The 23881-nt window shown below is 59.7% G+C and overlaps 1 protein-coding gene across 2 annotated transcripts in view; it reads right to left on the reverse strand.

Moving 5' to 3' along the window:
• FIBCD1 (fibrinogen C domain containing 1) overlaps window positions 1–22055 on the reverse strand; it is a 34923-nt gene extending 12868 nt beyond the window's left edge. Inside the window, exons 1-5 of one of the 2 annotated variants that reach the window (XM_072960307.1) lie at window positions 21960–22055; window positions 20990–21102; window positions 11583–12062; window positions 7603–7762; window positions 7159–7295 (exon numbers count right to left, since the gene is read on the reverse strand). In XM_072960307.1, the coding sequence (XP_072816408.1) occupies window positions 7159–7295; window positions 7603–7762; window positions 11583–12062; window positions 20990–21061 (849 nt within the window). In that variant the 5' untranslated portion in view covers window positions 21062–21102; window positions 21960–22055. Of the gene's footprint in view, window positions 1–7158; window positions 7296–7602; window positions 7763–11582; window positions 12063–20989; window positions 21103–21434; window positions 21724–21959 lie in introns of those variants that run through there. The other variant, XM_072960306.1, reaches the window with a different exon arrangement.
• Between the last annotated feature and the right edge of the window lie 1826 nt (window positions 22056–23881).

Raw genomic sequence — 23881 nt, forward strand, 5'->3', positions numbered from 1 at the left:
CCAACCCACAAGGATACAGTGACACAGTTAAACGTGCTGGGAGAAACAGAGCATTCCATAATGGTAACAACTGTTGTTACACTTGCTGGGAGCTCAGAGGAGGATGAGCTGGGGTGGTTGAGAGGGTGGTCCTAGAGGCCTTCCTGGAGGAGGCACTTCTCAGCTGAACTGCAGATTATGCAGGGTCTCGGCAGGTGGTCAGAGGAGCTGAGGCTCGAGGGATAGGGGCTGGGTGATCCAAACCCTATGAGGTGAGGAGGGGGCGTCTCTGCTGCCTTAGAAGGGTCCCCAGGAGGCAGCATCTGAGATTTTTCCTCCACTCTGACGAAGCTTCTGTGGAAACCAATTACAGGCAGAATGTTGCTGGTGGTGCAGCTGTGGAGTCCCCCAGCCTCTCAGGCCTCTTGATTCTGGAAGGAGGGGTGGCGGGCTGTGGCAGAGGCGGATTCTTGTTTCTAAAGAACGAAGAACTTGGACATGCGAGCAAATGCAACCCTTCAAAGGCAGCCCCTGGGGAGGCTCTGCCGGCTTTCCTGGGAGGCAGTCACTCCTCCAGTCGTTTCTGGACGCCTCTGGGCGCCCCCACCCCCACCCCATGCCTGAGCTTGCTGGCAAGAGCACAGTTGCTGGAATAAAGTTGAGCTGGGTTCAATCCTGGCTCTGCTTTTCACGGGCCTTGTGACCTCAGACAAGTCACGGACCCTCTCCAAGCCTTAGTTTTCCTCTTTGTAAAAAGGCACCAACAGCAGCCCCTTCCTCACCCCGCAGGGTCACGGGGGACATGCAACAAAAGGGAAGTGTGAGCTGAGCTGGGGTCGGGGGTGGTGCACAGTAGGTCTAACCAACGTCACCTCCCTCCCCTTCAGAACCAGCTGCCAGGCCCAGAAGGAAGTGGGCCCACTCCTTGTTTTTGACTGAAAATGGTACCCCTGGGCCTGGCGCCCGGCCATGTTTCCCAGGCTTGGCAGTTGGCACCCGCCGGCTCCTGGCACACACTGCGCAGAGCTGCCATTTATCAGAAGCTGAGACCCTGGGCTAAGCCTCCACGTGCATCACCCCGTCTACGCTGAAAGTTTGAAAAATCTAAACTGCCCTGGACAGAGGCAGGCTTTCTCCGAGCAGATCGGTCAAGGAGCGTGGGAATGTTGTCAGCAGTCGCCGTGGTCATTAGCATGTGTGGGGCTCCGAGGATGCTCTGGAGCAGTTCAGAGCCAAGCAACAGCCCGGGGCTGTGATGTCACAGCAGGTCCTCCCGCCACCACAGCCTTGGGGACCGAGAGGTCTGGCCTCAGCGGCAGCCGCAGCAGAGCGGGGAGGAGGCAGCACCCCGGTGGACTCCGAAGTCCCGCTAACTGGCGTCCCTCGCGCAGCCCCGTCACCCACATCCTGGCTTTCATCTCCGCTGCGCCTGATACCCCTGCTGGCTGGGCCCCACTCAGGCGGCAGCTCTTTTGATGTCTTCCCTGTGAGAGAAGGATTTTCCTCCCACCTGGGGAGCGCAGGTAGGGGGGGATCGGGCACAGTTGGGGGGAGGGTTTTGCTCACAGTGGAGCCAATTAGAGGCCCATCTGAGCCGCTGACCCCACGGCAGTAAAATGCCCGGCAGAGCACAGAGGTTTGGGCCGCTGAGCTCGTGGCACGGGGGGAAGCTGGCTGCGCTGTGAATCCAAGTGGGGACACAGAGCAGAGCCACTTCTATGGCAGGTCCCCGTGGTCAGAGGTGTTGAACTGGCCCCGATTCCTGTGACCCCGGCTGGTGATTATGCAAAGACGAGGGCCTGGCACACAGGCCCACTGGCAGCTCTGCTGAGGCAGATCTTGGCGGGGACAAGGCTGTGCCTCGGGGCAAGGAGGCAGGGCAGAGCGGGACCCAGTCTGCCGATGCGGGGCTGGACCTTCCTTTCAACCATAAAACCCACGCAGGGCCCTGGGCCTGGCCACCCTATTCCCCAGACCCTGAAAGGTGGCCGTGCAGGACACAGGGCTACCCCACTGGTCGGATGAGGAAGAGAACACCCCAAGAGGAGATGTGACCTTTCCCTTCTCACACGGCTGGGGAGATGAGCTAGAAACAGCCGCTTCGTCCCCCCCATCAGCTTCCAAGTGAGGAAATTTGGCCTCTATTTTTACGAATCTTCCTCCTCCTCAAAAAAAAAAATACTGCTTGACTGTAAGATCTTAGAGGGTGATGCCAGGTTCCTCTGTTGGCAGGGAATCCCGGAGGCTCAGCATGGACCCCCGCTACCCTTCCCCCGGGCCCTCCCCCTCCCCCACAGGCGAGCCGCCTGAGAAGGACTCCGACTCTCCCCACCAGGAAGACCAGCACTGCACTATCCCATTTAACAGATGAGAAAAGTGAGGCTCAGAGAGGTGGTTACACTGCCAGAGGCTGCCAACAGTCACTGACGTAGCAAGTATTTAGAGAGCACAGATGGCGTGCAAGCCCTGGGCGGACCCCTGAGCTACAGCGGCCCCAGACGATCAGTTGCTGCCCTGCGAAGCTCAAGCCCGACTGGGACACGGACAGGCGACACCCAAACAGGTGACTGCTTAGCCGCACCTGTGACGGGTGCAAAAGGGGAGCATGAGGCGTGGACCTGGGAGGCCTCCCAAAGGACACGGCGACCAAGCTGGGCCCCTTGCCCAGGGTCACAGGTCAGCAGGGGCAGCCTCTCCTTCCTGCCTCTCCCCCTCCATTTCTGGGGCAGGGGTAGGGGTGGCTGCACGTGTCACATTTAGGAGTGGCCTTGTTGATCAGCGTGACCTTGCGTGGCCTGGGCCACTGTGGTCCCTGGTGAGCATGGAGAGGGGCCAGGACTCAGCTGGGGCCAGCGGCCACATCAGCTGAAAGGCCACCTCGAGGCACGTGTCCATCTGCGCCCTGACCTCAGTCCCACACAGTGACTCCCCTGCCCTCAGCCAGGGTTCAGAGGACAGTGGAGCCCACCCTGCCCCCAGGAGAAAGCCGAACTCCTAGTGCACCCACAAAAGCCACCCAACCCAGGCTCTGCCTGCCTCCCCGCCTGTCCCAGGCCCCCCGAGCATCACACACCAGCAGAATGGAGCCACCTTGGTCCCTGAACAAGCCCCACCACCTCCCTGCAGACCCGGCACGAGTCCCTTTGCCTGGAACACTGCTCTCACCTCCTTCCCCAGGGTTCCAACCTCCCAGTCTGGCAGGCTCTCTAGCCTCCCCAGACTGGGTGAGGAGCTCTCCTCTGGGCTCCCCACACCCCGCAGCCCTGCAGCCCTCATGAAAGTCAGCTGATTTGTCCAGCTCCCTGCCAGGCCTGTGGCTGACACCCCACGGTTGAGTGCGTGAACCAACAAGGGACACATGTGACAGTCAGTTCCACAGACACATACATGCAGCTGGCCTTGAACGAATCTCCTACCCTCTCTGAGGCTGCCCTGCCAGACTCCAGACATTGGAGGGGTGCTGGAGCAGTGCTGGTCGGGGCAGTGGTATATAAACTGTGAAGTGCCCCTTAGGCAGGCAGGGCCGCTGCACCCCATCCTCGCCCAGTCCAGGTTCCCTGGGAAGCAGGCTCTGGTTGGCATGTCCAGCCGCAGGCGCCCTGTCCCACAGCGTCAGCTCTCGATGCCCAGCAGTTTGGACATGGGGCCTAATGAGGATGGATGGTATTGGGGTCCAGAAAGGCAGCAGCCAGCTCCCTCCCAAACGACAATTGAGTTTCTGAGAGATTCCGTGTGGCAGGGAGGTGATCCTGACGGACGCCCAGAGGTATCTGGGAAAAGATTGCTTTTGACGGTAGCCCAAATGGATATTAACGTCTATTGGCCTCGAAAGCACTTCTCAGCTGAGAATGGCCTTTCTTCCAGGGCCCCGGCCCAGATGTCTGAGCTGAGCAGGCTGGCGTACCTCAGCGACTCCCCTCTAATCGCCCCCGAAGCCCGGGCCCTAGGAATTACCTGCCTCCCAGCCCCAATCCTGATTGACTTCCCAGGAGGCTGGCTTCAAGTCCGCCGGAGTGGAAGACGCATGGCCCTGGCCTGAGTCCTGGTCCTTCATTAAGCCTGTCCTAAGCCTTAACTCTGATTTCTGGGCTCTGGCTGGCGCTCTGGTGCTGTTCCGCCCGCCAAGGGCTTCCCAGGGATGAAGGCCATAACTCAGATGTTCTGAGTTAGGCCAACAAAAGAGCTTTCAGGCCCAGCTGTGGGGCCAGTACATTTAAATACTCCCCCCTGGAGCTTGAAGAGAGGTTGAGAGGCACTTCTGTCTTGGGGTCTCGGGGGATTCTCAGCTGCTCTTGCACGGGCTCCTAACCGCAGGCTCTGCCTGCCTCGCTCGGGCCTCCCTGGCAGGTCTCCTGCTCGGGCTGGCTGCTCCTGCCGCCCTCACCCTCGCATCCATTGAGAAGCTTCCTTCCCCCTCCTCTCTGCCTGGACATCAGGACGCCAGAAACAGTCAACACCAAGGGCATGGTTCACTGTCATCAATAGTTACTGGACAGCTGCCAGACCTGCGCTAAATGTTCCGCAAGCATTTGGAATGGACGTAGGTCAAGCCACGAAGTGCTCAAGTGGGCATGCGTCTTTGGGCTGTCCTCCATCTTCTGAGGTTTGGTGGGAGGCAGGGATGATTCCCACCATAGCGGCTAAAGACTCCGGCTGCTGGCTTTCTCAGCCTCCCTGCAGGGAGTGGTAGGCGTGTGACCCCGGCCTCACCAATCCGAAGCTCCCGCTGACTTTGACTCAAGCAGGGGAAGCAAAGAAGCAGGGGCACCAGGAATCTCTTCCAAAGAAACAATGAGATCTTGGTGGGGGTGTCCGTGCCGAGGTGGAGCCGTGTCCGCTGCTCAGAAGCAGCAGCCCTGGGGCAGTGGGGTTCTCACCAGGCAACCCCTGGCTGGGTCTGGGGGCTCTGTTCCTGGCTGCATGGCCCTGAGCTGGTTTTCTTTGACCTCCCAGCCTCCCTCCAGGACATTCCTCTTCTGCTTCAATCAGCCACTTTCTGTTCCCTGCAGTTAGGACCTCTAAGTGATGCAGGTGGGTATCTGCATTTCACAGCCGAGGAAACTGAGGCTCAGAGAACAAGTAACTTGGTCTAAATCACACAGCAGGACTGAGAGCCATGCTCAGGTCTGTCTGTGGATGTTGCACCTGCCAGGCTTTCTGCCTCTCTGGCAGAGGGGTTTAATGACAGGCCTGTCCACTGAGTGAGTGAACTGCCTCCTCCCCTTCTCTCTCCCTGCTCTGCCCAAGGACATGCACAGCGAGGTTATGGTTCCTGAAGCACAGTTCTTACCCCATCTTTCCTTTCTCCGGCACCCTCAGTAGCTCCCTAGTGGCTGCCGCAAACCCCGCAGCCCGGGACAGCGACAACACTAGCCTCACCTCAGCCTGCTGACTGTTCCCTGCCTGTGCCGCGGGCTTCCTGACTCCTGGCCCTTGTTAGGTTGCTCGCTCTTCCCGGAACCCCTTCTCTTTCTTGCCCACTCAGAAACCTCTCCTACCTTTTAAGGCTCATCAGAAATGCCCCCTTCTCCACGAAGCTTGTAAGAGCCTCCCCCCAACCCCTGCTCACCGTGACTCCTTCCACCCCAAATCCCCACAGACTCTAAGTTCCTTGGGGAGACTAGGACAGGGGCTTCTCCAGCTCTCCAATTCCCTGGTACCCAGTACACAGTAGGTGCTCAGAACTGCCCATTTGAAATTAAACGTGCAGTTGAGAGTCAGTTTTACTGGTCCTGCTTTCCTTTGTCACTGGGTGTCCCAACCACAGCCTGGGAGGCTGAGCCACTTTCAGGGTGGAGCACAGATGTTACCCAGAGACAGTGGTGCAGGTTGTTCACTGCTCAAGGGCACCTGGCCAAGGGGCAAGGCTCACATCTGTTCTCCTTGCCAAGCCCAGCACCCCAGTGTGCCCAAAGGAAAGGACATGCATTTTTAAAATTTGCACAGTCACCCAGTGGCCTCAGCCAGAGCCTCAGGAAAGGGAGGAAGTTCACCAAGTTATGGAGGAGGGGTAGCAAGCTCACCTCCCACCTTCAGGATCCCCAGCTCTAGAACTGAGGTCAGCAAACCATGGCCCCTAGACAACTCCTGCCCACTGCCTGTTTTTATGTGGCATGTGAACCAGGAATGTTTGGACATTTTTAAATGGTTAAAAAGAAAATCAAAAGAAGTACATGTCTAAACATCCTTTGAATAACATTTGAAGAATACATGAAAATTTGATGAAATTTAAATTTCAGCATCCACAACTAAAGTGTTGTTGGGGTGCAGCCTCGCCCAGGTGTTTCTGTTTTGCCTGTGACTGCGTCCCCCCACGAAGGCCAGAGTTGGGTAGTTGCAGCAGAGACCATGGGAGACCCGTGTGCCCACCGTGCTCTAGAAGGGGCCTCCCAGCCGGCAGACCTGGAGACCCCCAGGTCTTCAAGCCGGGGCCTCTGCCCTGCCCCTCCACCCTCTTCTCCGGCTCCGGGGAGGTCTCAGGCCACCCATTGCTGCCCCACCTCTGCCTCTCCATTGCTCCACTTCCCACCCAGGCAGGAACCAGAAAGGACAAGGAAATCATGATGGCTTCTTGCCAGGAAGCCACGGGGGTCTCTGCTCGCAGCAGCTGTGCACCCCCTTTTATCTCCTGCACACACACCATCCACTGAATAACTCGAAAAGTCAGCGTCCACACGGGTTGGCCCTAGAACTCACATTAGCAATGGTTCATTCCAGGACACAACCCCACACCCTCTGGAACCACGGCTCCGGGTTGGGGGCGGCTCCATGGTCAGACGTGTTAGACCAGGTCTAACATCTGCTCCCCCATGGGCCCCCCAAGGGTTAGCACATGACCTCCACTTGCCCTGTGCAGGCTTCTGTGAGCGTGGAGTTCTTTGGTGAGATTTTGGGCAGATCTGTGGGAGCCAGAGGGCACTTGGGCAGGACCAGGCCAAGGGTGGAAAGCTGGGTTGAGAGGCTGCTCAGAGCATCCCGGATTCACCTGCATAGCCTCCTGGGCTGCCCCAGGGTCTGCCCTGAACGTCTCCAGGGCCCAGAGGGAGCCAGGCCTGGCCTTGTTGGGTGCACACACAAGCACACTGAAGCACAGTTCTTACCCCATCTTTCCTTTCTCCAGCACCCTCAATAGCTCCCCAGTGCCTGCCCCAAATCCTGCAGCCCGGGATATTGACTCACTGTCCAGCCGCCACCATCTGTGCGCATGTCACAGTAGACCTGGAAGCCAGCAGGGTCGTGTGTGGGGAAGACAGAGTAAACACCATCTTCCTGCTGTCCACTCAGGAGGACGTCCAGACAGTCGCGTGGCCGAGAGCCTGAGACAGGGAAGGTAGGTGTCAGGGTGGCTGGGCCAGGCACCTGTGTCCCCCCATGCCCTGTCCCTCGGTCTCTCTGACTTGTCTGTCCACCCAGCAGTGTCAACTCACTGGGTGGATTTGGTGAGTGGGCACCCTCTCTGAGCCTCAACTTCCTCATCTGGAAAATGGGTACAGTGAGCCCCGCAGCAGGAAGTCCTTGGCAAACAGCAGCAGTGTTTCCTTATCCGTGAACAGGTTGGGGGCGATGCAGAGAGGAAGCTGGGCAGCCAGGTCACCCAAGGAAGACTGGCCCCACCCCACTCACCGTTGGCACAGCCCCGGGGCCGTGATCCCCTGGTAGGTGCCCTCTGAAGGTCAGCCTTGACGTGGGGCCGGCCCAGCCCCCGGTCTCTCTGCAGGGCTTCCAAGACGTCGCTGACTGAGTTCACCAGGTGAGCCATATGGCCTTGGCTCTCGGAGAGAAGCTGTGGGGCACAGGGATGGGTGAAGCCCGGGGTGGGTAGAGCACGAGGATGGGTGGAGCCCCAGGCAGGTGGAGCGCCAGGGTTCTTCACCCATACTGCGCCTTCAGCCCAGGTGAGGCGACTAAAGGAAGCCCTGCTGTGCAAGTGGAGGCAGCACCTGGCACCAGGCAAAGCTGAGTTCAGACTCCGACTCACTCCCTGGCTGTGGATGAGGGATCGACCAAACCTTGAAATGGGGCTAACCCCGCGTTTCTGATCCAACTGCTTCAGGAACCGGTGACAACTCGGGGAGTACCCTGCACAGCGTGGGGCCCACAGCAGGCACTCAGTGCTCAGTACCTCGGTGCCTGCCTGACTGCAAGAATTCATGAGACACCTTACAGGTTACAAAACACCTTCACCAGTGTCTCTTCTGATCCCCCAGCAAGGCTGCGAAGGCAGGGGTGATGGACCCGCACCCGACAGGTAGGACCTTGGGGGTACTGCACCCCCACCGACCCCCCATGTGAATATTGCTTTGACTTTCCGGAGAATCTCTGAGGTCCACCCCCGTACCTCGCCCCACGGCACTGCCAGCAGGGAGGGCTTGAGGTGTCATCCCTGGGGCTGACTGGCAGGACAGGAACCCAGGGTTGCGTCATCTTGCAGGGAGCCCAGGGTAGGGGCAGGTCGGGGGCCGAGGTTTGGACCCAGGCTCTGGTGTTGATTCTGGGTTTTGGCTCAGGCCCCTCCTCCATTCACTAGTGAGTGACCGGGAAGGGTAACCGAGTCCCGCCCCGCATCCGTTTCCTCCTCTGTGAACCACAGCAACGGGCCCTGTTTTTCTGGGGGGAGGCTCACTGCAGCATGTGTTCGGGCCTGAGTGCTCAGTCTGCGTTCTCTAATTGTGCCGTGGCCTCTGCTAACGGCCACCCTTCCCGAGATCGCCGTCCAGAGGCTCAGCGCTCAGCCAGTGCATCTCTGTCCCCAGCACCGGGGTCTCTCAGCTCTGCCTGCTGCCGGAAGGGTCTGCGCGGTCTGTCGCCTCCCCACCCGGCGGCTCCAGGAGGCGGCAGGACCACAGGGAGGGGAGGCAGGGTCACGGGCAGCTTGCAGCCAGAGAGCGTGGAGCCTGCTGGGTTTTTACACACGGAATCTGTCACTTGCCAGATAATAGCTCGTTCGAGAAAGGAAAATAGAAATACACAGTGCCGGCAGTTTACAAAATATGATTCTCGGCTTGTCTGGAAGCAGGGGCCCTCCAAAGCTTTTAGTTTCCCTGTCAGTTTCTCCTCTGCTGAGCAGGTGACTCAGTGAGCGCTGAGGCCTGGAGGGGAGAGACGCGAGGGCGGAGAGGGCATTTGGGCAGGACGGCGGGTTTCTCCTTGGGCTTTACTGCCATGTCCTGTGGACACGTCCTGCTGGGGGAGCCCCGGAGAGGATGCAGGCAGCTCCCGGAGGGCAGGGGCCGGGGCCCACTGTGCAGGGTGCGGGTGGCACAGATAATCAGGCTCATCCGTTAAGTCAAATCGGTACTGCCTATCCTTCTGTGACGATGCAGACACAGTCGAGAAACTCAGGCACGGCCGGCTCTTGCTCACAGGCAAGGGAGACCTCAGTTTAAACCAGCAAATGATTAAAGTTGAAAATGTACATATAAACATGCCCTGAATTAATGGGGAAAGTCGGTTCCTGCTCACTGAGCTGCACAGATGCGTTAAAGAGGACTTGGCAGCTTTTAGAGGCGGGGAAATCGGAGTCGCTGCTTCCAGCCCTTCTCAGTTGTGTGACTGAGCTTAAACAAGGCACTTCGCCACGCTGAGCCTCAGGCCGCCCCTCCAGAGAATGGGCCAATGATCCCCACCTCCGGGGGCTATTGTGTTACAAAGTCCACACGGTGAACCCAGAAAGGGATTTTCAACACTGGCTCCCCCTGGGCTGAAACTGTCATAATAAAAGAGACGCTGATGTACAGACAGCATCTCTCACCTGCCGCCCACCAGCCAGGAGCTGTGGGCTGTGAGCGCCGGCATCCTGCAGGTGTGGACTGCGTCATCCCTGCGTTACGGGCGAGGAGGCCCAGCCTGCGGAGGGCACCTGACACGCCCAAGGTCCCGCGGCTGGTCCTTGATGGAGCCTGGGCTGGACCCCAGCTCTGCTGACTCTAACCCTGAGGGCAGAACCGCTCTGCTCTGCCACTCCCAGGCCAGCAGGCCAGGGCTGTTCCTGCCCATAAGTCACCCAGGTGCTTGTTGACCTGTGGGACCCAGGGGGCTGGGAATGAGGCCCAGGGATGTGCCTTTTAACAAGCAGCTCTGGCAACTCTGGACGTGGCTTTGACAAAGCCAGGTCTGGGCTGATCAGTGGGGGCTCTGGGAAGCTTGGTGTAGAGGAGCTCAGCCCTGCAAGACACATGGTCTCTGAAATCACCTTGATTCTGTGGGAAATGAGTCAAACATTCTCGTGAGAAGTAAATATATCAGGTGGGCCCAGGCACTCCTGGGCCCCAGAAGAGCTGTGAGTCTTACAGGAAGAGCCCTAGGCCTCTGTACAGGTGGGTGGGGGAGACCCCGGGGCCATTCCTCCTGGCTCCCCACCCTTGCCCTAAGGGTGAGGATTTGTGGGTGGGCCTGGCTGACTGAGGCTGAGGCATGTGGAGAGTGAGGTAGGGCACTCAGATCACCCAGAAAGTGTGGAGGCCTCCCCAGGTCCTGCTGATGAGGGGCGGGCATGCTACAGATGGAGGGGCAGCGGGAGGGCGGCTGAACACCCCCTCCCCGGGACGGGGAAGCCGCCTTCCAGTCAGTCACCCAGACAGGATGATGAGGACTGTAATTCCTCCAGCTGCAGCCTTCAGAGGGAAGGAAAAGGCCCATTGCTCATGAGCTGTTGAGTGACCAAATGCCTGGTCATCTTGGGTGTCCGGAAGGGGCTGGGACCAATGGCAGGGGTGGGGCTCGCCTCCCATTCCCTAAGGACCTGAGTCACGGGGGACGGGGAACAGGGCTAGAGGCTGGGCAGTACTCCAGAGGCCAGATGCCAGGCCTGAGCTGGCCACTGTACCCTGGACAAATCACTGCCCCTTTCTGGGCCTCAGTTTTCTCTTCTGGAAAATGACCGAGGGCCAATGAGATGACTCTGAATCTCTGATCCTTTGAGGGGGCAAGGTCCTGCTGGTGCTCAGGTGTGGGCAATGTTGGAAACCCTTCACCCAGATCTGCCTGGTGCACACTGGGACCTGGCTCTGGGTGGAGGTGGGGGCAGGGCTGCAGCGGAGGTGGTGGGAAGGCCAAGGGTCTGGTTGGGCTCCTCAACTGGTCCCTCCTTCCCTGGAAAGCTGTGGGCATCGAATGGCAGTGAACGGGGGCATGTGGAGAGGGAGTGCAGTTCTCTCTGGCCTCATGGCACAGCCTCGGGGAGGGCTTGTCACTGACCAGCCACGTGACCTTGAATCTCAATTAGCCTGATGGAGGCCATGCCCTTCCTCACCTGGGTCTCACCTACACTGAAGTACTTGGGAAGCCCCTCCAGCCCTGGATTTGACCCGACTGCTGGATACTATGGGTGCTCCTCCAATACCCAGGTCACCAGGATGGCGTGCAGGAGAGTTTGAATCCTAGCGCCACCAACTGTGTGGCCTTGGATGAGGCACTCATCTCTCTGGGCCTCATTTGCTCATCTGTAGGTGGAAATCACAACAGCCCCTGGCCCCAGGGCACTCGGGGATTGAGTGAGGCCCTGGGCATCAGGTGCCCAGCACAGGGCCAGCACAGGGTGGCAGAACCCCCCTCCCTGCCCCACCCCCCCGCCGCAAGACCCAAGGTGCAGACCCTGCTCCTACCTGGATGAGGCGGCCCTGCTCGCTCTGCAGGGCGCTGAGCCCCTGGCCCAGCAGGCTGTGCCCCTTCCGCAGCCCCACGCACTCCGCCTGCAGCTCCGAGGCCCGGGCCAGCAGCCGGGGGAGCTGGTCAGCCAGGGTGTCCAGCAGCTCCTGCTCCTGTTCGCCCGCCAGCCGCGGCTCGGCCTGGCGCTGGGTCAGCGCCTGCAGCACGGAGGCCTGGGCGCCCTCCAGGCGGGCGAAGCCATCGGCGAGGTCGGGGCAGCGGGGGTCGATGAGAATGCTGAGGCGCGAGCTGTCGGCCCTGTCCACGGTGACCAGGGCGCTGTTGGCACCGGCCGGCCCGGTGCTGACTACGGGCGGGGGGGCCGTGCCGGGCACGTGGGCGTGGTTCAGGAAGAGCACGGTGCCGGTGACAGCCACGGCCAGCAGCACGGCCAGGGACAGCAGCACAGTGCACAGCACGTAGCTGCAGCTCGGCCGCTGTGGCCAGCCCGAGGCACGTGGACGCAGAGACGGACAAAGGGACAGACAGGAGAGAGAGGGGGCTGTGTCAGAGGCAGACCTGGGCCTCCAGCTCTGCCTGGTGAGGAGGGCCTAGGCAGCCCTAGGACGGGGCCTCTGGCCTTTGTGAGGCCTGGATGAGGCTCAGAGGATCCCCTTCCTGGGGACGGGGAGGTAGCAGGGAAGGGAACCACACAGAGAGACAGATGAGAAGCAGAACCCCAGAGGGGAGACAGAGACAGAGACACACCAAAGATGGCCAGAGCAAGAGAGCAAGAGATGCAGGGAGACAGAGATGGAGAGGATGACAAGGGAACCCAGGCAGAGCCGGGGAGACTGATGGAGAAAGAGGCATCTCTCCCTTGCTGCCCCTGCCCTGCCCCACACGGCCTGCCCCGGGGGCCACATGTCCTGATGTGGAGCCCTCCCGGGTCCAGTAAGGGTGGGAGGTGAAGACTCTGACTCTGCAGCCAGATGGGCCAGGCTCAGGTCCCCAAGCTGCCATTTCCTGTGGCGTGACCTTAGTTGAGAGACCTCACCTCCCTAAGCCTCAGTGTCCTCATCTGTAAAATGGGGACAATGATGACATGCCTGCCCCACAAGCAGGTGCCCACTGTGCAGACTCAGAAGGAGGGAACTGTAATGGTGACAGCAGCGATGCTGTAAGTCATTGCCCTGTCTCAGCAGAATGAGTGCCTCGGTCATGTGCACCCATCTCTGAATGTCCCTTTCAACCCGGACCATCTCTATTCCGAGTCCTGAAGCCTGTGCAGGCCCATGAGGCTGCCACGAGTCTCCAGGCACAGGGTGGCCACCCAGGCACCTGCTGTCCCCTTTCCTCCTCTTCCTCCCCCTCTTCACAGAGCACCGCCCCCACCACTCCACCCCCGGGTCCCAGTGAGGACTAACAACAAAGAAGACTGGAACCCAGCGCAGCTTGTAATTAAAGGAGGCACCGTGACATACAGCAAATCTAGACTCCCAGGACCGAATCACTCACAGCCCAGAGGGAGCTTACAGAGTGATCACTGAGCGTTTGACACATGAGGAAACTGAGGCCCAGAGAGGGCCAGGGGCTTGTCCACAGTCACAGAGCAGAGCAGAGGCAAAGCTCAGGCAGGATTCCCAGCCTCCTGCCTCCTCCCAGGGCCAGACGTCTCCTGCCGCTGAATTTTCCCACATTTTCGACTTTCTGAATTCAAGATGCATCTTTAAATGAGTTAGTGTATTAAGTACTTGGAGCCATGCCTGGCACGTTGTGCTTGTGCAATAAATATTAGCAGCTTTTATTATCTCATCATCAATGTGCACAGAGCATCTGGAGGTGTTGGGTTTTTTATTTTCCACCCGAAGTGTTATTTCTGCGTCACTGATGCTAGGATATACCTTCCCTGTTACTGTTTTTCTTTTTCCTTCACATTTTAACACCTCTGACGTTTGGGGGATCCCACAATTGTAATTGGCAATTTTCTCTCTCTCGGTGACATATAAAAGAGCCTCTTACATCCTGCATCTAACTATGAGAAAATATGGTAGCGCAAACAGCTTCTTTCCCATAAATTCAAATTCTACAAGTGACTCCTGAATCTCCTAGTTGGCACCGGAGGACGATGGGGTCAAGGGGGAGGTGCAAGGAAGGAGTCGCTGTTGTTGGCGGGACGAGGGAGAGAATTCTTTAGCCTGTCCCTGTAGTGATGGGACTCAGCGCCCCACCCCTCCGGTCTCCACACCTGTCCAGGGAAGCGGGGGACCATCCATCCCGGGCTCTGCACAGCTACACGAGTTACTCCAGCCCAACCCAAACACGTCCGCTCCCCTCCATCGGCTCTGCACAGGCTGCTCCCTCCGCCTGAGGCCTCCACTTCCCCTGCTTCTCTTCTACCAGCCTGAACTCGCTCTCCTCCTTCAGGGCTCAGCTAGATGTCATCTCTTCCAGGAAGCCTTCCTTGACTCCTCAGCCCTCCTCCCAGTTTGAGCACGGCTCCTCCTCCATGTTCGCAGAGCCCTTGCTGCCCCCAAGGTGGCACTTATCAACATAGCCGTTGCCTTGGACTTCATTCATTCACTCAAACATCCATTCAGCGTTCCCTGGGTGTCCCCACGAGCCAGGCTCAAGCCAGTCCCTGAGGAGTCGGCAGCGGGCAGCCATCCCGCCTGCCCCGAGGGAACTCATGTCCCACGGACTGTGATTCTTGCCCTCTTTGGGGGCACGGATCCCTTTGGGATTTTGATGAAAGTTGTGGACACAAGAAAGCTGGGATTCAGGGACTGGCAAAGCCCAGGTCCAGGAAACCTGCCCTGGACCGAAAGCTGCTCCCCACCGCCCAAAGCACAGAGTGGCTGGTGGTCGGATGGAAGGAGGGAAGAGCCGACAGGCTGGGTCGTTTCTCCATGACCTTGCTGGTGTAGGGAGGAGGTGAAGGCCCTGGGACCCACAGTGCTTAGTGGGTCTGAGTCCATGGCCTCCACGCTGAGCCCTGTGCCCACCTGGGACAGCCTGACTCAGAATGAAGGCCACCTCCAGGCCACCACATCCCCATCACTGGGGGTCTGCAGGGTCCACAGAGACGGGCCCCACATCATTACCCCCATGGCTTGAGCGCATACTGTGTTCCTGCCGGTGAAAGGTCCAAACAGCCCCCTGCTGTGGTTGGCTTCATTTTGCAGGTGGGAAAACTGAGGCTCAGAGAGAGAAGACCCTTGCCCAAAGGCACACCAGAGGCAAGCAGTCGAGCCAGCGTTTGAACCGGGGCCGGGTGACTCTGGAATCGCCCCTCTGTGCCAAGGCTGCTAGCTGAGCGATCCCACGGCAGTCCTCCCTTCGCCAGAGGTGTGACCAGGGTGTGAGAGACAAAGCCCTGTGCCAGCAGGTAAGTTCCCTCCTGGAGCCCATCGGGAGACACCTTGCCCCGAGCAGCTCTAAGTGACATCCTCCGCTGAAGAGCATTAAGGTCCCCAGCTGGCAAGGCAGAGAGGCCAGCTGCATCCCCTCATCCCACTGCGTCCCCAGGACTCAGCCCACTCGGACACCTGCTTCCACCCAGGCCCTTGGTCCCTGGCGGGAAGGTGAGGGTGCAGAGGAGGGGAGTGGCCGGAGAAAGCTGCAGGGGGTCCCCTGAGGGGCAGGGGGACAATGAAGCCTGGAGATGAAACAGGCCACTCAGCAGAGGAGAATTAGTCTTCAGAGATCACCTTAAACGTGAAGTGCTGGTGGCTTTTATAGGCTGCCGTTGACGTGCCTTGCAGAGAAATCTGCCCAAGATAACAAGGGGGGCTTCAGGCACCAGCAGCCCAGGGCGCGGCGGTGGAGGGGCGCCTACTCGCCAGCCTGTGGCCGGGGCGGGGCGGGGTGCACAGCTGGGGTCTGCAGGAGGCAGGCGGAGGCACGCAGGGCCCCCCGGGGGCAAGGAGCAGGAGATGGTGAAGGCGTCCCAGGTGGTGGGCATGACGGGGAACCAGGAGCCCCGGGTCTGAGACCCACTGCTGGCACTAAACACCTGTGTGAGCTCCCAGCCGGAGGGACCCCAGGTACCGGCCCATGGTCAAAGGCGGCCCAGGAAGCCTGGGCCAAGGAGAGGGCAAGATGGGCTCACGCCAGGGGAGGCGGGAGGCAGGAAGCCCCAGAGCTGCCTCAGTTGAAGGGTGGCATCTGTTCTGGCTGTGTCCTCTGTGTCCCCAGCCTCCAGAAGTGGCCATGGGGTCTGGCGGAGGACTCGAGGGCTCTGGTGGAAGGGACTCATGGCCACGGTGCTCTGTGAGCCAGACCAGCCCAGCCTGCACCCCCTGCCTTCCTCCTTGTTTTCCAAGGGAGCTGGGTAGCCATAGTCCCCTGGGTAGGCTGAGACCACACTCCTTATATCAAAGTAGGAAGAAGAAAGTCTTCCTCCAGGAGGAGGCCAGGCAAGGTTAGATCCAAGTGCAAGCCACTCCCAGCTCCCCATCTCCTAGGAGCACCCCAGCCATAGGCAGGACGGCTGTTCATCATGACAGAAACACACTGTGTGGCCTCGGATGGGGAAACCATGGGTGGGCAGTGTGTGGTCGGGGCCCATGAGGGGCTCTCGGGCACCAGGCTGCGGATGGGCTCATGGATCAGGGGAGGGAGATGGCCCAGCCCAGAGCCCCTGGGGGAGCCTTCCTCACCTCTCCCCAGGGAGCCACATCTGCTCCCATCACCAGCAAATGGCTCCTGACGTGGGCTGAACTCTGATTCCCTGGCCCTGGTGGTGGGGGTGGAAGGGTCCCAGAGACCCCTTAAAGTGACAAGCTGGTTGTTCTGCTCAAAATTCTGGGTCCCAAAGACTTTGGAAGAGTGCTTGCTGGCTTGTCCTACAAGCCCTGAGGACCAGCTCCCCGTCCTGCTGGGGTCTCTTAGTGTAACCCATGCTGAGGGAAGCCTCAGGATCACTGGGGGGCAGGGGGGGATCCGGGGGAGTGGCCAGAGGGCTGCTAAGGGACAAAGAGACAGCGCCTAGGAGCTGCCCGCGTCCGCCCCCTCCCAAAGGCTCCAAGCCTCCTGAGCTCTGTCAATCCCCAGAGACCACTCAGCTCTGTGTCCATTTCAGATGAGGGAGGGTATCCAGATGTTTTCTGTGACGGTCTTGCCCACCCTCCCCAGCTCTGGGCCTCCAGCCCACAGACCCCCAAACCAGGCTCCCTCCACCCCAAATTTGAGCCCTCCTGAGATTCCCACCCACCGATGGCACCCGCTTCACTGACCATCCCCTCCAAAGGCGGGCACCTCCCTGGGCTCCCCTCCCTCAGCCCCACACCCAGCCAGCGCCTGGCTCTGTCCGTTCAGCCTCCTCTAATCCTGCGGCCCCTCCGGCCCCACGGCCCCAGCTCTGCCCTGGTCCAAGCCCCGCCACCTGCCTCCAAATCGCTGTGATGGTCTCCCCGCCGGCCTTCCTGCCACCCCCCAGCCCCACAACCCATTCCCCGCACAGCCACCAAGAGCCCTCCTGATAGCAGAGAGCCCAGGACACTCCCGCTGAGACCCCTCCAGGGCTACAGAGGCCTCAGGAGCAGGTTCCGCTGGTCCTTTCAGCCTCGGGCACCCGCAGGCTCCTGCCCCCCAGCCTCAGCTATTCCTGCCACCCCCACCATGGCTCCTTTCTGTCCCCAACACACCTCAGCCTCCCCAGAGGAAAGACTTGGCAAATGCTGTTCAGTTTAAACATCACCGCCCGGGGAAGTGGTCTCTGCACTCCCACCCCTGGCCGCCTCTGGCCTCCCCATCACAGCCGCACCATTGGGCCGGGTGGTGAGCTCTGTGGGGCAGGGCCGGGGCCTGAGGAGGGGCTTAAGAAAAGACCAGAGAAGGAAGGAGTCCTTGACTTGTAGCCCCTGTGGGTCTGTCCCTCTCTTTCTTCACCCTCCTTCTCTCCCAACCCAGGCACAGTGACCTCCCCCCAACCCCAGGCCACGAGAGGACAGAGGCATGTGTCGTTTTCTTTATCATGCCCATCGTGGTTTGTAATAACACCATGATGTGAGTTTGTTCCTCCCATGAGGCTCTAAGCTCCCAAAGCACAGGTTCACAGCTGCATCTCCTAGCTGAAGCAGGGACCCTATAAATAGTCATTGAGTGAATTAACTGCAGCAGGGTTTAGGTTAGACATCAAGAAGAACTTCCCAATGAGTTTTTTTTTCCCCTTTCTGGAGTGTTCTTAGAAGTTTTGAAAATATTAAGAGACATTACCTGGGGTAGGTCAATCTCCCCATAGAGGGGCTTGACTTGGGGACTGCTCAGAAACAAGCCCCCTCCCAACAGGGGGAGACGGCAACAGGGTGACTTCCTGCCCCATGCTCCGAGGTTAGGAGAATCATGTCTATTTCTAGATCCTTTCATCTGAGCAACTCCGAACTCCTGGCAAATATTCCACCGTCATTGTCTGCCCTAACGGTGTGAGAGCCCCTTCACTCTGCAAGCAGAGAAGGGATGCTGTCACAAAGACGGCACCTTGTCCAAGGTCACCCAGCAAATGAGGAGCTGAAGCCGGACAGGCCCGGGACATAGGCGGCCCGAGGCTGTCCCCAGAAATGGCAACACTTGGATGCAGGCCTTTCAATGGCCGTGGGTGCCGTGAGTGCCCTGGGAACCGCGCACCGCGCGCTGGAGCCCTCTCCTTGGGAATTACATAATGCGGCTGAGCAGGCTGAACGAGAAAGGACAGCCAGCCTCTCGTCCCTGTGTCTTCCCACTGAGGCTCATCAGCCACCCTGGAGGACCCAGGTTCAGGTCCTGGCTGCAGCAGTCTTAGCCTCAGTTTCCTCATCTGTCAAATGGGTTGATCATTCCTGCCACCAACCTCCCAGGTTGGCTGTGACTAAGAAACATGAGATATGGAGATGAGCCCAGCTGGTGCTCAGTGTGTGACACTAGTTTCTTTTCTGGAGGAAGTGCCCTGTTAAAGAACCTCAGCCAGGCCCTTCTGGCAGAACTGGGTGGTCAGATTGCTCTCCCTGGTGGGCAAAGGGGAGATCATGACACTGACAGCCTGTAAAAGGGGACAAGCTACTTTGAGAATCATCCTGCTCAAGGGTGCACAGTGCTTTGCAGTTTGCAAAACACACCAGTATTTCACTCAGCCCTCATAACAGCCCTTGTGAAGTGAGGAGGAAGTGGGGATTGCTGGCCCCATTTTACAGATGGTGAAGCCCAGACTCAGAGAAGGGGAGTAACTTACCCAGAGACACAGAGAGAATGTCAATGGTCAAGAAGAAACTAGAAGCAGAAGAGGAGAGAAGGCCAGGCCCAAAGAAATAGGCCCAGAAGGAACCAGGGCAGGCAAGTCTCTCTCTTTCGACAGTGGGCACAGGGAAGGCCTTGCCTCTTATCTGAAACTTCAGACAAGCCTGGAGATGGCACAGGATGGCCTCCCTACTTGCTGGGTCACCAAAGGAGTAGGGCGGGGAGGCCCCCAGGGCCACAAGCCCCAGGCAGCCTCTGATGCCAAAGGGCAGATAGCTGGGCTCTGGCCTGGCAGCAGCTGGAACACACATCCCAAGAAGCAGCAGAGAGGCCAGGGCTGGCCCAGGAGGCCTTAAAACCACATTTCAAACAGATCCCTAAGCCATTTTCCTCGAGACACAGCAGCACTTGCTGGCTCCTCTCCCATGGCTCCTCCTGGCCAGGCTTCATGCAGTTCAATTCAGCAAATATCCCTCAGCTCCCAACCTGAGCTGCATGGAAAGACAGGACCCTGGACCCAGGGGAAGACCCCAGGATGGGGGCCCAGAAGGAGCTTATGTCCAAAGGGAGCTCCTGATGGAGGTAGGAACAAGGCAGGAAGAGAAAGGCAGCTGAGCAGCACAGGCTAAATGTTGCTGGGACTTCAAAGCACAGCCACTAGGCATCAGGGAAGGCTTCCTGGAGGAGGTGGCATTTGAGTAGGTTTTGAACTATATATATGTAGGATTTCCTTGAGAGAAGCAGGGTGTATGTGTGTGTGTTTGGGGAGCTTGTTGGAGCCAACAAGATGAGACAGCAAAGGTTTGGAAATGGGCAGTCTGGGTGTAGGACCGGATGTTTGCTAATGACAAGCAGTCAGTACCTGTAAGGGGCTAATGGGAAAGGAGAACGGGCCAGGCTGGGGATGGCTTGAACAACAAGGCTAGGAGGTAAGACTGCTCTTGTTAAGCCGGGAGAAAGTCAGATCCCAGCTGGAGAGGACTTTTTGTTTGGGGATGGCTTGGGTGTGGACCTGATTTAGCAGAGGAACCAACCACTCTGGGAGTCATTGGGAGAGGCTTAGGGGTCAAACCTGGCTTTGAATCCTTGCTTTCCTGCTAGCATGCTGCATGACTTGGGTGCATGCCTCGATCTCTCTGAGCCACCATCTCCCTGGGATGTGGGCAGGTGCATCCCTGCCTAGCCCTCAGGCTGCTGCGGAAAGTGAGGCTGTGCAGACGGTTGGGAAAGGGCTTTGCAAACTGTGAAGGCACTCCACAGCAGTGTCACTCCAGACAGAACACGCAGCCTGAAGCTCCTGAGAGTGAGGGGCCGCCAAGGCCTGCCCCTGCCATCCCCCCTCCTGCCGCTGCAAACAAGAACTGTTCCTTCCCCAATGACATCTGTCTGGGAGCAATTTGAAATTTAAAACGGGCAGCCCCATTATTTCCTCTCTGTGGCAAGTGAACCTCCTCATTTCGCCTGCTGGCCCTAGTCCCTTGGCAGCCCAGCCTGGGGCCGCCCTAGGGCTGCCCCTCCACTCAGCTTCCCATCTCCAGCCCCATCTCTGGCCAGCCCTGGAGCTCTGCCCTCAACCCCCTTCCAGTGCACAGCCCTGGGCACCCTCCACTGCCCCTGAAGAGGTAGCAGGAAGGATGGAATGAACAGACCTGGTGCCCAAGGACCCAGGTTCAAATCCCAGCAGAGCTGCATGGCATCCGGCAGGAGCAACCCCCTTTGAGCCTTGCTTTCCTGGTGTTAAAGCTGGAGAACCATAACATCCAGTGTTCTTTCATGAGGCACATATATATTGATCCTCTGCTGCATGGGGGTGGGGTAGGCTTGCTAAAGTGTGAAGATTCAGAGGGGATGGGGCGAGGGTCTCATGCCAGGCACCTGGCATAGGGTGGTAAGTGGTTCAGATGCCCATTGTAGAGGTGAGGCAACAGAGACGCACACTAAAGGGCTGGTCACACTATAAACTCTATAGGTCCTCTACTTAATCTGCGCACGCGTGCCCCTGAGTCCGTTGGAGGAGCAAGGGGGCTCCGCAGCCAGAACCCCAAGTTCAAGCCTCCTACGGAGGAGGAGAGGAGGGTACCCGCCCCGCCCGGGGCCTCTCGGGTACGCCCAAAACTCCAGGCCACCCCTCCGGTCGGAGCGGACACCGCCTCGCCCACCGCCTCGCCCACTGTACGGGCCCTACGTCCCCAAGCCCCGGGCCCGCGCGTACCTGCGGCTTATCGCGCGGCCGGTCCTCAAGTTGGGAAGCGCCGCCCATGGTCTTCCACCGGTCGTTGACCATCTTCCGGCAGGACTGGCGGGGACGCCGGGCGAGGCGCGCCGCTGCGGAGCGCAAAGGCGCCGAGGTGGGCGCGGGCTCGGGCGCTGGGCGCGTTCTGCCCGCAGGTTCCCCGCCTCGGTGCCCTGCGATGGGGCGGCCCGAGCCAGCGGGCGTGTGTGTGCGGGTGTGCGAGTGTGTGTGAGTGTGCGTGCGTGTGTGCGCGCGTGCGGATGTGTGCGGGCGACAGCGGGAGCGCGAGAGCCGCCCGCCGCCCGCCCGCCGCTCGCGCTGCGCGCCGTTCCCGCTCCCCGCTCCCGCGCCTCCCCCTGCGCGCTCCTCTCCCTCCTCCCTCCCTCCTTCTCAGTCTCCGTGTCTTTTTTGCCTCGGACTCTACCTTTTATTGCTCCCCCGGTCTCCCTGTGACACACACGCACACACCGCGGACGGCGACAGTTAAACTCCACCTCCCCAAAGGCCAAGATCGAGGAGGCCAACCGGCCCCAGACCCTCGGGGCCCTCCGGGAGGGCAGCGAACAGCCGCGGGCAGCCCGGCCCTCGCTGGCTCCGGAGGGCCTGAGAACCCCCGGAGGCGCCTCCTCGCAAACTTCCTCCCGAGCCGGACTCGCGCTAACTCACTACACACGGTGGGCACGGCGCTGGGTGGGCCCCGTGGACGCCCCCAAAGGGCCGTCGGGCGTCTCCAGGGCTTGGCGCCGCGCTCCTCTTGGTCCCCTCAAGGTGCTGGGCTCACCCCGAGACCCGGGCTGGGGCGCGGTTGGGGGAATGGCCCGAGTGCGCCCCCTGCGGGTCTCCGAGGACTGGGTCCGGACTCCCGGGCAAGTGCGCTCAGTCCCCGAGTCTCTAGCCACGAGGGCCCTCCCCCTTCGGACCTGACCCGCGAGGCTGGCCCTGGTAGTACCTCGGCCAGAGTCGGCAGACCTACGTCGCTGCCGTTTGCGGGCGGAGAGCCGGCCCGACGCCTCCCAGCCCAGGCGGCCCGCGGGCTGAATTGGGATCCCCGCCGCCGCGACAGCCGCCGGCGCTGCGGTCTCGAGTACGAGCCGCTCTGCGTTCTGCCCGCGCTCCCGGCCGATCGCCCGCGTTCCCCAGGCGCGTCCTGCTCTGTCTCAGCCCCCGCCTCCTCCTCTGCCCGGGAGAGGAGGGATTTATGCCGGGAGGGGGCTTCGTAGCCGCCCCCTCCCACTGGCAGCACTTTTAAAAGCATTTAATCCGCCCGGTGCAGCCTTCAGAGGTAATTGACAAAGTCCTTAATCTGCGCTGTTAACGAGCTGCTATTGTGGCTTCTGAGCGGGAGGCGCCCACACGACCCGACGCCCCGTTCCCGGCCAGCAGCCCCCTCCCCGGGCCTCCGCGGGAGCCTGGCCGACTGCCCCTCCCCCAGCCTTCTCTGCGACTCCTTATCTTCTGCTCCCCCAGCTTCAGAATAGACACCTCTGTTCCCTGCTTCTCCCCAAAGCTGTCTTCCGGCTCCCTGGGCGCCTTGGCCCGCCACGCTGTTCCCTGGCACCGTCTTCGTCTCTCCCCCACTGGCTGCCAGTCTGTCGCCCCATCTTCATCCCTCTCCCGGCCCCTCACTGGAGGGGGAGACTGACTGGGTGTGGGGCAACGCAAAGCTGGGACCGGGGGCACTCCCTGCCCCTTGCCATATGAGCATACTGTTACCCACCAGAAGCTGGGTTCACAGCCTGCCAGCTGTTTGTCTCCAGCCTCCTCTTCTTTCAAGGGCTGCCTGCTGGCCTCACCTGCAGCCCCACCCCCACTGCCTCAGGGAGGCAGCCCAAGGAGCCAGAGAGGGTCCCTCAGAACTGGCCAGGAGTCAGGGGACCATGGTCAGTGTCCTGGCACCGTGGCTCTTTCTAGATGGCACCTATCCCCTGAGGCCTTGTTTGCGGGTTAAAGGAATTGGCAGGTGACCGCTTGGACCATCAAGTTTGGGCAGAGGGGTGTGGTGGAAAGCACAGGGTCCTGGCCTGGGGCAAGCAGCTGTGCCTCTGAGCCTCGGTTTCCTACGGGTGCCAAAAGTTTCACTGTACTCTCTTCAAAAAGGCTCTTGTGAAGTTCTAAGAGACAGTGCATTGAAGCCCCTGAGCAGGGCGAGGCCTCAAGCTTTCCCACTATGACCTTGGGCAGATTTCCTGTCTTCCCTAAGCCCGAATTTCCTCATTGAACAAGAAATCGCTACTTCCCCCTTTTAAATGGGCGATTGTGAGGTGTGCAGGCAGGAGACTGGGACTGCAAATCTGTGATTCCAGTTTGAGGAGAGGATGTAAACTCCAGACGTGTTTATACACAGACAGAAGATCGCCCTTGGCGGACCCTGAACTGAGAATCTGGATGTCTGCTAGGGGCCAACGGAGTTTTGGTATATATGCTCTGGGTGGACAGAGAAGGCATCCTGGATGAGGAGGGGGTGTGCACTGGGCTGTGAAGGTGGGGACCTGTAGATGTTGGGGGAGAAGGCGTGTCAGGCAGTGAAGCCACAAAGCAAAGGCAGAGGTTGGAGAGTGACAGTAGCCTGCATGGGCTGGTGCCTACAGGAGGACGCTGGCTGGAGGATCTGCTCCCAGACCTGCAGGAGGGCGGTTGGACAGGTAAGCGGGGGCCACCTAGTGGCTCCTCCTGGCACTGTTCGCTGTCAGGTTATTTCACGTGCTCAGCCAGATTCCTCACTTTCTTGCTTCTGGGTTGTGGTGAGTGAGTGTGTGGGGTGGTCTTCACCCATCACCCACTCTGGGGTGATGCCCCTGCTCAGCCCCCCAGAAGAAGCGTTGGCTCTGGTACAGCTCTGCCATGAGCTTGCAGGCCTTTGTTCAACACCTT

Source organism: Vicugna pacos, chromosome 4 (assembly GCF_048564905.1).
Source record: "Vicugna pacos chromosome 4, VicPac4, whole genome shotgun sequence".
In the NCBI taxonomy this organism is placed as follows: domain Eukaryota; kingdom Metazoa; phylum Chordata; class Mammalia; order Artiodactyla; family Camelidae; genus Vicugna; species Vicugna pacos.